This window comes from Apium graveolens, chromosome 5 (assembly GCF_009905375.1).
Source record: "Apium graveolens cultivar Ventura chromosome 5, ASM990537v1, whole genome shotgun sequence".
Lineage (NCBI taxonomy): Eukaryota > Viridiplantae > Streptophyta > Magnoliopsida > Apiales > Apiaceae > Apium > Apium graveolens.
The window spans coordinates 213266939-213282104 of NC_133651.1; the positions used below are offsets into that span (position 1 = coordinate 213266939).

The 15166-nt window shown below is 42.2% G+C and overlaps 1 protein-coding gene across 3 annotated transcripts; it reads right to left on the reverse strand.

Annotated features, from left to right (window-relative positions):
• Nucleotides 1–770: 770 nt before the first annotated feature.
• On the reverse strand, nt 771–14932 carry LOC141724795 (putative RNA helicase SDE3). Of its 3 annotated transcripts, XM_074527064.1 has the most exons (5): nt 14840–14932; nt 4490–5220; nt 3630–3848; nt 1871–2787; nt 1584–1692 (listed from the first exon to the last, which is right to left on the reverse strand). In XM_074527064.1, exons 2-5 carry the CDS (start codon nt 5192–5194, stop codon nt 1647–1649), a joined length of 1887 nt encoding a protein of 628 aa, XP_074383165.1. In that variant the 5' UTR covers nt 5195–5220; nt 14840–14932; the 3' UTR covers nt 1584–1646. The 3 variants fall into 3 exon arrangements, with proteins under 3 accessions (XP_074383166.1, XP_074383165.1, XP_074383164.1); XM_074527065.1 differs by lacking the exons at nt 1584–1692; nt 14840–14932 and adding an exon at nt 771–1169 and having other exon boundaries at nt 4490–5456; XM_074527063.1 differs by lacking the exon at nt 14840–14932 and having other exon boundaries at nt 4490–5456.
• Between the last annotated feature and the right edge of the window lie 234 nt (nt 14933–15166).

Genomic DNA, 15166 nt, shown 5'->3' on the forward strand with positions numbered 1-15166 from the left:
GAAAAGTCTTAGATGTGCCTGTTACCAACAATCTTATCCTAGAAAGACCCCAGATTCATAGCTTGGGTGTCATTTCCTCATCTCTCTACCAGAAAGTATTGTTCCCATTAGGGAAGGCAGTCGTTACCATTCAAGGGGTGACAACCATGCTTCCTCCCCAAGAAGCAAAGTGTCCCTGTACTAGAAATCCAAAAGTCCACTAATGAGTACACATTGTCTGGATTCACCTTCAAAGTGGTATATGCTATTATTGTAGAGAATACTACAATAGAAAGAATAAGCACATCCTATGACACCTATGAAAAGACCAACGTGCCATGTAAGCTGCTGAATACCTAACAGTACTCCCCATTTAGAAGGAAGGGTCTAGGAAAGAAAGCATATTGAGCTTGTCATTCTATTATCCCAAATGCTACTCCACCATTTAGGCGAGGCTACAAACCCACTGGCCTGATACAAAGAAGGGGTCGCCCTTCCTCCAGCTGATCCGAGAAGATCACAGACAAAGATTCATTAAACAATTCCCAATTCGAAGACTTCGACTACTAACAAAGGATTTCTTAGGGAGAAGAATGTGGGTTTTTCTCAAAGGTTGATATGATTTGTTTTCCTCGATGACCAAGGCAAATTGCCAACCACCAGATTAAGAGGCCTGGGCTACGGTTCTGGACCTAAAATAGGATAAGAAGACTCAACTCTTCCTTCCAATACTAATTATATAATACTAATTATACAAACGGATGAGGTTACCTCAAATACAAGACATCCATCATACCCGATTCTCCGAAAAAGAGGATAACACTCTATTTAAGTAATCGCTCTATTAAGGAAGTTAGAAGCTAGTCTGCCAAGCTTAAGAAAATTTCAACGTAGCAAGGTTGTCAACGAGCAAGGAAAAGAAAAGATAGGCTTAGAGCAGTATACCTTAAGTAGTTAGTATGCCTATGAAAAGAATGTTTTGGAATTGTATAAGAGCTGGTCGTGATGCAAGGACTCTAAGGGACTTATTAAAGTCTGCGATCCCTCTAAAAGCTGATAGGCCCAAACCCTTTATTTCCCTAGCAGCAATTATGTCTCAACCCACCTGCAACCTACGATCACATCTTTTCTTGCAAATATAACACTGAATGGAAGATATGCTTCACCGACCTCGTTAACACCATGCCTAGCTGATTGAAATGAAATTAATGATATTACACACCTTGGCAACAAAATAAAAATGAAACTAAATATCCTTTTCATTGGTGTATAATTAGCCTAAGGGGCAAAAATAAAATTAGTGTCGACTGGGATATATGCCCTAAAACAAAATTAGAGATAAAATGAATAATAAGTTGTCGGTATAATGGACTGTAAAACAAAATTTATGTATTCACTATATTTAAATTTTTGGATTTCAATCTTTCATTTTATATTTTAACTAAATCACGCATGATTTTTTAATTTAAATATGAGCGTACATACTTTAAAATAAATTTTAACAAGAATATTTATTATATAAATTATTTTAATTAATAAAATAAATAAATATACCAAAAATAAAAATACTAAAAAAGTAAATATTAAAAAATACCCATGCATGTCACCGGATAAAAAACTTGCAAGTATTGGTTCATTCACAAACTGAAATTTAGAGCATTACTACTTCAGTAATTACTCCTCCATGAGGACAACAGGCCCATGACCATGTTCCTGATGAGAAAAATATTTACAAAGTTGAGGCATAAGAAAAATGTTTACTTTTACAAGCTATAAAGAACTTGCAAGTGTCTTTCAGTTTTCAGATAGTTGCCGATCAGGAAAGGCGGACAAAATACACGCCAAGTACACTGCTGATACAAGTGGCACAAATCAAGAAAAGAAAGCTTACCTAAAGTTTGATGTAGCTGGCAAACTAGAATCAGCTTCTACTTGTGTTATATACTCTGGATTAAGATCCTTGTAGAATTTGCTCTTCCTAAGTCTCTCGAAATATGAAGTCCTCAGTCCATTTTGCCTTGCAATGTTTGAACGAACCCACCCCGACTGGTTTCCAGGAGAACCAGTTACCACCACCTTTGTTGATACACTTGTGAGGTTTGTCAAAGGCACCATGATCTCTGGTTCAATTGCAGAGCTAGCATCAACCAGAATTATGTGAGTAAAATGTCCACCTTCTATACCTTGACTATGGAGCCTATAGCTACTCATGAAAGTCGATAGAATAACATTGAAATTCAGAAGTTGTGAAAGAGGTGGACAAGTAAAGACTTCCTCTTTCTCTTTATAAGGGCAAAACGGGAGGATGTCAATAGGTACACCATCTAACTCTCTGAAGGCAGCATTGGCTCGAAATATGTTAGAATCACCAACTTCCTTTCGTAGGCTTCTCATAAATACATCACATGTGCTGTTTAAAGGCGCACATATAAGAATTCTGTTAAGTGAAGAGGCCTTACATAATCGGACTACAGCATCTCGAACCACTGTTCCAGTTCTTGACAATTGTTTGTCTCTAGTTACTGATAATGAGCCTTCTACAAGATAAGCATGTGACTCGTCGCAGTTTACAATTCGATTAATAGCAGTTGAGTAGTAAGAGCTATATCTAGGTCTGCAGTTGGGAAAGAGGAACTTTGTGAACAACATATCAGATGCTGCTGCAATTGCTTGATGAGCCCTCTTTAAACATGCTCTGTTGAATGAGAACTTAACATCGTATTTGCAGGAAGAGTAATGCTGAGCATGAAAATCATCCCCAAATTCAACCAGCACAACATTACTTTTCACCACTCGGAAGATAATGCCCTGTTTAAGGTTCAACTAAATTAGTTATAATTCATAACAACTCACTTGATAAATTGTTTAGTTATTTTAAACTGTATTCCGTACATTCCATATGTGATGTAATTAAACAGTCACATTCTAATTGAAGAAACAGTGCACATGCAGAGAAAGTTCCTTGATTAAAACATAAGATTTGCCAAACAAAGTATCCTCAATCATTCAAGCTGGTACAAGGAAGAAGGGTTCAAACATGGCTATCATGTAAGCATGTTTCCCTCCTTTGTCCTACCAAGCTGACACATACGAATACTGAAAAGGCTAAAATTGAAACTTTTAATGGTGATATATGTTACTTCTTCACCATTAAAATTTTCACAATTATAGAGGTGCCCCCACACAAAATAATAAAATACAAGAGTACTTCCCATAAATTACTTGGTGCCTCCCCCCATCACCTAAAAATTATTTTTGGATCCGCCCCTGCTATGACATATTATGATTTGTGTTGAAAACCTAAAACCTATATTTAAACTTGATGATCCTTGATGAATATAGCTTTTGTATGGTATCTACGACTACGAGGCATGATAGGACAATAGGTAAATTTGTAAGGTTGCCAATAGCTTGTAACTTTTGTTTATGTCTGGAATTTTGAATTCTGCTAATTGTTGTGGCTAGGAAGTCATGAAATGTTATAAGATGATGAGAATGATATCTAAAAAGCAAGCAGAATATGATAACATAACATAAAAGAGGAAGCATATGGAAAGAGTGAAACTTTTGAACCTTATCATGTGAAGCGTAATGTATGAATATGCTTTATCTGCCGAAAAAAAACTTGCTTTAAGGTATGAAATTCTGACCTGAAATGGATCAACTTTTCTGCCAGAGGGCCTTACAGAGGCAAAGTCCCGAGATAGAAGAAATGGTCGCTTCTCAGGAATGGCATCTACCTCGAATTCCACAAAAACTTTATCATCTTTTTTATCATTGTTACAGTGTTTGGATTTGCCTTTCTGGCCATGTATTTCTGCTTCTTGAAGCTTCAGAATGACATTCTTCATCTCAAACTTATCCCATTTCTGTTCATATTTTAACAAGTTATATAATGGAGAAGAATGCAAAAGAAATAAACTGAACTACATCAAGTTATTCCCGTATGTGCAGCTATAAAGACACTTTCATACTTGAGCAAGAATATAGGCAAAAAGCATCTGTACAGGAAATGAAATGTTAAGAGGTACCACGTTCTTGACAGCTACTAACTAATAAGTCAAGATTGGTTTAACGACTCTAGAAAACAGCATTTTCACGCAATACTACAGCCCTGTAGGACGCATATTGATACACCTAATTACAGATTCAGTCTCTAATAACTACATATAATATAACCAAAATATTATCCCATGCTAATGTACTACAACTTGCAGCAGATGAAAAGTTGCTACCTGTTGTCAAATTAGGCCTCTAGGTTTTACTAGCGTAGTCAAAGACTAGTTAATGTCTTAACTGATCTCATTCTATTACAATACTAAACACAAGCACGCTTTGGGAGCTCAGATGGTCACTGGGACAACAATGCGAGATATGCATCAATTTCAATTTACTGTCAAATATCATTGTTACTCTACAAGTGGTTTCCTTAAGAAACAGAAAGCAGATGTGTGGCACAAAATATTGTATTTATTAGCAAGCAACATCATTTGTATATACATTGAAGTACCTCGAGGTAATAGTCCTCGGCATAAAGCAATGCTGCAAAGAAATCCTTGTACGTTTCTGGAGACAAAGGTTTCTTTAGAACTCGCGGCACAATATCTTGTTTGATCATACCTTTGATATCTTCTGGAATCACATAAAGAGGAGTTGAACCCTCCTCCACAATACTATACTTAGTCCTTGTCAGGTGTGATAACTGGTCAGGTGCAGCACGAGACAGAATAGGCTTATTGGACACTGAAGGAGATTGGGTGGATCCCGAGATTCCAGCTAATGTGGAAGAAGACATGGAAGATGATGAACCTGATACATCTTCCGCTTTATATGGAAGTTTGGAAGATGAACAAGTTGACAAAGGAGAGACTGTATGAGGTTTAGTGTGTACATTTGGTGCTATCTTAGGATGAACTCCTGAATCAACTCTGACAGTAACTCTTGGTAGGTTATCTTTCGGTTGATTGCAAAGCGAGGAATGGGTGTTTGATTTTTTGGTAAAATTGAAAGAAGGGGGCAAGTTTTGAGACTGATCAGTGGTAGCAGTTTGAGCACTGGGAACAGAACTAGGTGAATTGATTCTTGAAAATGAAAATGTATTATGATCATTCTTAAGGTCTCTTTTCGTTGATGGTAACGACTGATGGCGATTACCGACAACCATTTGAAAGAAAACATATATTTTTTTAACAACTGAGAAAAAGAAACCAAACATCTTTCCTTCTTCTTTGCTCTTGATAACTTCAAAACTTAAAGACAATATGTTACTAAAACCTCGATTCGCAACTTAGATAAATTAAACACATCCTAGTCAACTTGTCATTGCAAAATTAATTAGCAACTTTTACCATAACTTCTCAGAAAGCACACATCAAATTTGTGTTATGGAACACAATAAGTAATCAAGATTCAGAAAGCTAGACAGACTAATGATTAATGAACATGCACATATAGAAATGTTTGTATAATGCTTTAATGGGGTTGTTGGACCAGGACAAGACGGCCCAAAGAAATTATAGTTAGAATAATCACAATACATTATGTAAAGCCCAAGAAGGCCCAGATTGTAAGGATTGAGCCCATTTGGGACTTAGTATAAATAAAGGACAACAATCCCATTTGAAGGGGTTGGCTAATTAAGTAAAGAAGATCATCTCCTAAAAATATAGACTAATAATAATATTATTGGTACATCATTTGGCGCTAGAAGGAGCTTTGCTTTAACAAGATCCAACCAGAAGATGATTGTAGAAGAGCTTGATCCGGGAACCGCCGGACCAACTCAGGTAAAGAAGTTGACGGCAGAAGTTGCCGCCGACCCCTCGACCCACGACGATCGCGAGCTTCCAAAACAACCGGCATTGAAGCCGAAGTGTTTGTTCCCTCCACCTGAGGCTCCTCCAGAAGATCAATTTCTAGGATTGAAGGACTCTCTCCAAAGGGACAGAAAAAGAAAAGCTGTGTCAGACCAGCGTTTTAGAGTTCAAACATCTAAAGGAAAAAAAGTTCTCTCGAGCGACGTTCGGCTACATTTGGAAAAGAAAGAAAGGCTAAAAGCCCAAAACCAAGGAAATCCAAAAGATTCCCTTGATTCAGATGAAGAACTCGAGTTTCTAGAGCGCGAAGCTCAGAGATTGCAGGCTAAACTTGAGCGAAAACGTGAGATTCACCGTCTCCGTCGAGAGCTCCAACAAACTACAATTCAAAATGAAGGACAAGATGATGAATTTTATGATGAGGATGATGCGGAGTACGAATATGAGCCCTCGGCGGAGTCAACATATTCGCAACCTCGCGAACGTCGACAGAGGACAGTGTCATCTGCCGATGTCTCACATCAGACAGAATCCACAGAATCTATATCTCACGAGGAGTTCGCTAAAATGCAGGAAGAAATCGCCCAGATGCGTACCTTGATGAGAAATCAGGCAGGGTTTGAAACCGTTTCTGAGAGCCCCCTATCATTAGTGCTTGAGAAGGCGCGCATCGACAGGACGTTGAAAACGCCTGCTCTCGATCATTTTGACGGATCCTCGGACCCGTTAGCATTTCTAAATACATTTGACGGTCGCATGGCTTTCTTCGGCCACTCGGAGATCGCTAGGTGTCAGTTCTTCTCCACTTGCCTTCAAGGCACGGCTCTCCGATGGTACAGTAACTTGCCACCTCGGTCAATCGACTCGTGGACAACTTTGAAAAGCAAGTTTCAAGCCCGATTTTCCAGCAACTACAAAGGAATCAAAGTTACTGCATCCTTGATGACAATGCATCAACGCTTCGGCGAAAGTCTCAGGAGTTTTCTAACCCGGTTCAGGGAAGAGATAGCAGAAATTCCAGACTTAATAGAACAGATGGCTGTCAATTTCCTGACAGCGGGCATCGATAAGTCTAGGCATGGCCTCCTTTTAGCAGAGATCTTTGAAAAAAGGCCGAAAACACTACAGGCTGCGTTCCAGATTATAGAACACCGCATGATGCTTCAAGAAGCGGTAAGCTGTATACAATCTCCACGGAGGTCGTCAAAGTACGAACGACGCCGAAGCTACGGTCCACGATCCCCTGCGAGGGAAAGGCGCCGAGAGCGACGTAGGTCGCCCCCGCCTCGCACATCGGACCTCCCCCCGAGGGATAGAAGAGAAAGGGATTGGCAACCCCACAATCGATCTGAAAAAGAGTTCACGAAACTCAATACTGAGAAAACGACAATTTTGGCGGTGTTAAAAACGGAACCGGACTATCGCCCTCCAAGACCCATGAAACCAGGAAGACCCCCAAGCTCCAGATATTGTGAATATCATGAAGACACCGGCCATACAACAGAGCAATGTTTTCAACTTAGCAATCTCATCGAAGGAAAAATTCGTCGAGGGCAACTAGTCCACTATGTGCAACACGATGATGAACCCAGACGTCAGCATCGAGGCGAAAACGACCGTGTAATCGACGTTATTTTTGGCGGCGTAGCCGCCGGGGGTCTCTCCCACAACTCTCGCAAGATTTATGCTCGAGAAGTCTTTAATGTCAATCCCTCGACAGCTAAACGCCCTCGAGTGAATCCCTCCCCCGTCATCTCTTTCTCTGATGACGATTATCGTCCCGGTCTCATCGAAGGTCATCAAGATGCTCTCGTCATCACAACACGTGTGGGAAACAATACGGTTAAGAAAATGTTGGTCGATAATGGTAGCTCCGTCGACGTGTTATATCACCATGCTTTTTCCCGAATGGACATAGGAGATCGAAGACTCGAAAACTCCCGAACCCCGCTATACGGGTTCACAGGCAATGAGGTTCACGTTGTAGGAACCATCGATATGCCAGTGCTTTTCGGTTCCCCTCCCTGTCAGATTTGGAAAATGGTCAAATTCCATGTGATTAGCGCTTCCTCAAGCTTCAACGCCATTTTGGGACGAACAACGATCACCGCACTCCGAGCTATAACATCTATCTCCCACTTGAAAATGAAGTTTCCCACAGATTTCGGCGTGGGAGAAATGATTGGTGATCAAGTAACAGCAAGACAATGCTATCTAACCACCGTTTCTCCAAGAAAAAAGACAGAGGAAGAGCTAGAAGTCAATCAAGTACTAGATATCGACCCAAGAGAATTGGTTGACTCATCCACAAGCAATTCATGCTCCCCTCTCGAAGAAACAGAAGATATAGAAGTATTTGAAGGAAACCCAGATAAAACAACAAGAATTGGCAAAAACCTCTCATCAGATCTCAAAAGAGATATCACAAACCTCATTCGGGAATTCTCCGACATTTTCGCTTGGGTCCCGAGAGACATGCCTGGCATCCCAGAGACCACTGCTCGACATTCGCTGCACATCAGTAAAGACACCAGGCCTGTGCGCCAGAAACAACGTATATTCTCGGCCGAGAAAAGAGCAGCCATCGACCAAGAGGTCGACAGGCTCCTCGACGCCGGTTTCATCGAGCCCGTGCAATTCCCCACGTGGATATCAAACGTAGTTCTGGTTAAGAAAAGCAATGGGAAGTGGAGAATGTGCATTGATTATTCAGATGTGAATAGGGCGTGCCCTAAAGATTTTTACCCTTTGCCCAATATCGACCAACTCATCGACGCCACAGCGGGAAACGAACTCCTGTCCTTTATGGACGCCTTTTCGGGGTATAATCAAATTAAGATGGATTCCCATGACTGGCAACAAACTGCTTTCATCACTCATAGAGGGGTCTTTGGATACAAAGTAATGTCCTTCGGATTAATCAACGCGGGTGCTACTTTTCAGCAGATAATGGATAAAATATTCTCTTCGCAGATAGGAAAAAACATGCTAATATACGTCGATGACATGATCACAAAGTCAAAAGCTACCTCCGACCACGTGACAGACCTTCGAGAAACGTTCACCAATGCAAGGGCAAATAACATGCGACTGAACCCGGCAAAGTGTTCATTCGGCCTTACTGCAGGTAAATTTTTGGGATTCCTTGTTACCCAGAAAGGCATCGAGGCCGATCCAGCTCAGACAAAAGCCATCCTAGAAATGAGCAAACCAAGATCCATTAAAGACTTACAAAAACTCACAGGGTGTATAGCCGCACTTCGAAGGTTCATTCCTCAATCTTCAAAGAGATGCCTCCCGTTTTTCTCTGCAATGAAAAAAGCTTCCAGATCATCGCAGTTTGAATGGAACGAAGACTGTGAAAAGAACTTCACGGAGCTAAAGATGTTTTTGACAAATCCTCCAGTTTTAACACGACCCTTAACAGGTGAGCCGCTACGGGTATATCTCTCAGCTTCCGACGAAACAGTCGCGGCAGTATTGGTCCGTGTCGATGAGGGAAAAGATATTCCTGTATATTACATCAGCCACTCACTACGAGACGCGGAAACAAGGTACCCTCAAGTCGAGAAACTCGTATACGCTCTCGTTGTCGCGAGTCGTAAGCTACGCCATTATTTTCAAGCGAGAGAAATCCATGTCCTGACCAATCTTCCTCTGAAAAGAATCCTGCACAAGCCCGACATAACAGGCAGGCTCGCAGCTTGGACCATCGAGTTAAGCCAGTTCTACATCGAGTATAAACCTCGAACGGCGATCAAGGCCCAAGTTCTCTCAGATTTCGTCACCGAATGCCAGTTCCAATCCAAGACGCACAAACCTGAAGAGGACCAGTCTCGTCCGTGGCTTCTGTTCGTTGATGGTTCCTCGACGTCCGGCTCTAGAGGAGCAAAGGTCATATTAATCAGCCCAGGAGGATTCAAAATTCAGCAGGCTCTCAAGTTCGGGTTCTCCGCCACAAACAACGTGGCCGAGTACGAGGCACTCATTGCCGGTCTAAAACTCGCATCCGATCTCGAAGCAGAGGTCATTGACATATTTGGGGATTCTCAGTTGGTTTGCAAACAAATAAGTGGCGAATTTAAGACGCATAATGAAAGGATGGCCCGATATTTAACAAGAACACAAGAGCTTCTTAGCAAATTCCCTTCATGGAAAATGTCAAACGTCGACAGGGAGGAAAACCAGTGGGCAGACTCTCTAGCCAAACTAGCCTCTTCCAGTCTCCCCACTAATCTCAGCCCAACATACGTCGACATTTTGGAAACCCCCTCTATCGACGAAATATCAGTCAATCAAATCCAGGCTAGGTTCGATTGGCGCCAACCCTTCCTTGAGTACATTATTGACAACAAGTTGCCTGAGCATAAGTCCGAAGCCCGCACTCTCATGTTCAAAGCCAGGAACTACTGTGTTGTGGGTTCGGAGTTATACCGACGTGCCCTCTCTGAGCCTCTGCTCCGTTGCTTGTCTCCAGAAGAGGCTCTCCAAGCGATCGTGGAAATACATACGGGAATCTGTGGAGAACACCTAGGAGGAAAAACATTAGCCCTCAAAGTTATCCGACAAGGCCTGTTCTGGCCTACAATCCGGAAAGATTGTGAAGATTATGTCAAGAAATGTCAAGCATGTCAGCTGCACGGAAATGTAAACCGTCGACCCACAACTGAGCTGAACTCTATTCTCAGCCCATGCCCCTTTTTCCAATGGGGAATAGACATTGTGGGTCCCTTTCCAAAATCCAAGAATCAGTGCCAATACATCGTAGTCGCGGTGGATTACGCAACCAAATGGGTCGAAGCAAAGCCACTTGCTAAAATACGAGAAAAAGAGATGATAGAATTCTTTATGGAATACATCGTCTTTCGCTTTGGGATCCCCAGAATCTTAGTTTCTGATAACGGCACTCAGTTTGTAGGAAAGCAATTTGAGGAGGCTCTGCTCGAATTAAAAGTCCAGCACATCAAAGCATCTGTAGCATACCCCCAAGCAAATGAACTAGCAGAGGTAACAAATAGAACCATCCTACAAGGCCTGAAGAAAAGAATTGAAGAAGTACCCCGATGTTGGGTCGACGAACTACCGAATGTATTGTGGTCGTATAGGACGACTCCCCGAAGTGCGACGGGCGAAACTCCCTTCCGACTTGCATATGGAGTCGACGCTGTCATACCTGTCGAGATAAGTCTCAGCTCACCACGGATCGACGTATTCGATCCCGCTCTATCTCTCGTCGGACTCCGCCTTCACAATGATCTGTTAGAAGAAACAAGGGAAGAAGCCCGAATGCGGATGGTTGCCCAACAAGAAAAAACTGCAAGGTACTTCAACAAAAAAGTCAAACCCAAAGACTTCAAGGTTAACGACCTTGTCTTAAGAGATTCCGCAGCGTCACAACCCACTGTCTCAGGAAAATTCAAACCAGCTTGGGAAGGCCCTTATCGGATCTCGAGACTTGTAAGCTCGGGGACCTATGAGCTTGCGCACCTCGACGGGAAACCCATCAAAAATGCTTGGAATGGAATTCACCTCAAAAAGTTCTATCAGTAATTTAATCTCAGTTGTAACTTGTTATCTTGAGGCAGTAAAATGCCATTTCAAAAACAAACCCTCGATATAATAGGGGTCGCTACGAGGTTATGATGAACAAATTTCTTTAACTTGGAAAAAGCACAGACTTTCACTTCCTTCGCTCCTTAACTAAAAATAATCATTCATTTCTAAACAAGTGTTTATACAACCACTTCACGACGACGGTCTGGGCAATAAAATCTCTCTCATAATGTAAACACTCGACTACGAAGCTAACAAACGACTTAATGTTTCAAACTCGAGACAAATAGATAGCAAAACCAGCCAATACGTAACTGCTTACATCATAGAAATAAGTTTAAACAATGGATCGCATACCTTATGCTTCTTACAAATCCAGGACCACAGTGATTACTACACTTCTCAAGTTCTGGGACTTCCATGATGTTGGTACCAATAAAGCTCTTAAACACTTAAAAAATGTTCAAATACGATTACAAAAATCACAGGGCATACCCTGCCTTCACGCGTTACCACCCTTCGATGCCAGGTCACGAAGATAGTCATCAAAGGCATGACCCTCGACGGCAAAACCAGCCTCTTCCATCCGCCGAAGGCATCGTCCATAACCGTCGCCCAGAGCACCAGCGATATCTTCAACGGCTTTCTCTACCTCTGTCTTCAAATCCGCATTTTCTTTCACGATCAACTTGTAGGAGCCATCCATTCCTTCGACCTGTCGAAGCAAGCCTTGGCGCTTGCCTTTTTCCTCTTCAAGCTCCCTTTCCACCTCGAGCAGTCGACCCTCGAGCTCCTGTATCCTCCCACTCGACACCTGCTCTGTAGCCTCCATCTCAGTAACCTTTTTCGACAGTGCGGAATTTGCCTTAGTCAAATCAGCCACCCTGTGCTCGAGTTCCGCAAAACCCACCGCAATCTTCTTCTTTTCCCCCTTCAAGGCAGCAACTTCAGCTTCGAGCTTGGAACAAGCCTCACCATCAACATCAGCCTTGTAATCCTCCAGTATATGCATAAAATCAGAAAGAAACTGCAAAAAAAAAAAAAGGGGGGGGGGACATGAAAACAGGGTCGGCAACTATGACTATAAACGACCATGACCGAACATGAAAACAAAGAAACATGCACATTAAAAAGAAAGAGAAGGGAATGAACGTACCCTCCCAGCCCGGCTCTTACATCGGTCAACAAGGTCCTCACGCTTCCTCCCATCATAAGCAACCAAGTCCTGAGGTAAGTTAAAGAGGTTAAGTGCCCTCAAGGGCACAGTTGATCCCCCCGTCCATCGCTCCGTGGGCTGAATCTCGACCCTCATCACCTCTTTCTTCGACCGAGGGTCGACGGTCTTCCCATAAACCCTTTCCCCGGCAGTGGCCACATCTTTGTTCACACCCTCGAACCCGACCCCCCGGCCTCCAACAGCCACTTCATCATCCTCCCTCCGAAACCGCTTTCGAGGGTTGCCCTCCACGCGGACAAGATCTGAAACAACCCTCTCATTGTCTTCAATTACCTTGTTTCCCTGGTCATCAAGCAATTCAATTGAAACTGAATGAGGAACCCCCGACGGTCCAGCCCTGGCCGCATCAGCAGGCCTCCTCGCAGCACGCTGCAATAACAACATCATTGCCTTGTCCATTCCTCCTCGAATCCCTCCGTCTAAAACCTTTTTAAGTGAGGCGCCTTCCACTACAAAGAAACAAACAAAACAATAAGTCAGCCATCCTATATATAAGCACTTACGAAAATTAAAATAAGCAAGAGCCGACAATGACAAGTACAAAAACTAAGTACATAAGCAAAATAAGGGCAATAACAATTAATACATCCCCCTTACAATCGTGCATCCCCAAAAATCCAGAGTCCTTCAAATCTAAGTGCGTATACCATGTCCTCGACCCATGAAACTCATCGAGGTAGGCAGTATCGTGCTTCTCCATATTATTTAAATAATCAATCGTGCCCTGGCTAACTTTCCCGCAAGGCTTTACAAATTCCAAGTCAGGACCCCCAACGTACAACCATTGCGAGTGATAACCAGAATTCGATGACCTAACACTAACAATCTTCATCCGTCGATGTCGGGAGTCGAAATATACTTGGCCACCATAGTACCGCACACCATAAATAGAGAAAAACAATTTCAAAGTCGGTGATCGACCCTTATCACAGCACAGCGCCACGAAACCACTTAACTGAGCAACAGAATTTGGTGTCAGCTGCCCTAAACCACAACCGATAGCCTCATACATCGTCAGGAAGAACGGATGCATGGGCAAACGAAGACCAAACTGAAACATTATCATCGCAACCCCATGCATCCCGAACTCGGGCATCATCCAAACCCTCTCATCTGCTGTCGGCACTCGGTAACGATAGCCGTTAGACAGGTCGATGTACTTCTCCAACTTACTCGCAGGGGGGTCGACGGTGATGTAATAACTAAGATAGTTTAAACTAGGTTTGCTCTCAAATTCGATCCTACCTAGTCGAAGACTTTCCTCGACCGTTCTATTCCTAAGTTCCAGGGTACGAGGACTTAAGGGTGGAGAGGGCATAGGACCTGGAGGCACCCCCCTCAAAAACTCATCGCTTCCTAAGAAATCAAAAGATCCACACTGACCTAGGTCCGGGATCTCTAGATTATCCAAGTTCAAAACAGACTCCTCGTCACCCTCCTCTAACGGTCGCTTCCCGGGGTCCCGGTTGGTGGCACTATGCGACGACGACGACGAAGGAAAGTCGGCCATTATAAATCGGTAAACTATAAACACGACCGACCCGCAGATAAAAAGGAAAAGGAATAGAGAAAGAGAGTAGACGACTTACAGTGCGAGCCCAGAACGCGCTGCAATCCCCTTTTAGATACCTGGAGAGGAAGTCGAAGAGGTTAGCCTGGAAACCTGCAAAAACAAAAAAAAACCTGGAAAAATAAATTCAAAAACACACATGAGCGGATATATACCTTCAAAAAAAAAAAAGAAAAAAAGCATTACGTTTAATTCCTTTCTTTTTTCGGACACACACATTTGACTCCTATCTCGAATTAACAGTTATTTCTTATTTTTCTTTTGCTTCGTTCGTTCGTTTTTTCACTAATTTTTCCCTTCATTTCATTATCCTGTCCGGTCACTAACTTTATTCAGGTATCAAGACAAAAACCTCGGAATTCAAAGCGCAAGGGTGGAGAGCACGAAAACGCAAATCTAAAGATATCGCGCAAAGCAAGGAGGGGGACTAATGTTGGACCAGGACAAGACGGCCCAAAGGAATTATAGTTAGAATAATCACAATACATTATGTAAAGCCCAAGAAGGCCCAGATTGTAAGGATTGAGCCCATTTGGGACTTAGTATAAATAAAGGACAACAATCCCATTTGAAGGGGTTGGCTAATTAAGCAAAGAAGATCATCTCCTAAAAATATAGACTAATAATAATATTATTGGTACATCAGGGGTTAAAATTATAACAAGGAGAAAGCGGAAAACTTACAGGTGAAGAATGCTTGGTTTGATAATCACATGAATTTTGTCTATGAAATATTACTACTCAATGAAATAAAGTCAAAAGAATAGAACAATAATGGAGTATTTGGAAAAAGTGAATGATCGCACATTCGCACTGTAGAAAAACTAAAAAAAAAGACTTCAGAACGACCAGGCCTTTCTCTTTTCTTTTTTTTAACTCGATTAATTTTGTAAAGTAGAAGCACGGGTCAATTTACTGGTTATGGTCTAGGCGTCTAGCCTAAATTTGGAGCAAACGTGATCAAAATAGCACTAATACAAAAGTTTGCCTAGTTATCAAAAGTTTGCCTAG

Coding starts and splice junctions, on each gene's coding strand:
- LOC141724795 (XM_074527064.1), bottom strand. CDS start 5,194: ATGTTTGGTTTCTTTTTCTCAGTTGTTAAAAAAATATATGTTTTCTTT. Junction 3,849..4,489: donor CCGAGGACTATTACCTCGAG/GTACTTCAATGT, acceptor AAATATGAACAG/AAATGGGATAAGTTTGAGAT. Junction 2,788..3,629: donor GAAAAGTTGATCCATTTCAG/GTCAGAATTTCA, acceptor AACCTTAAACAG/GGCATTATCTTCCGAGTGGT.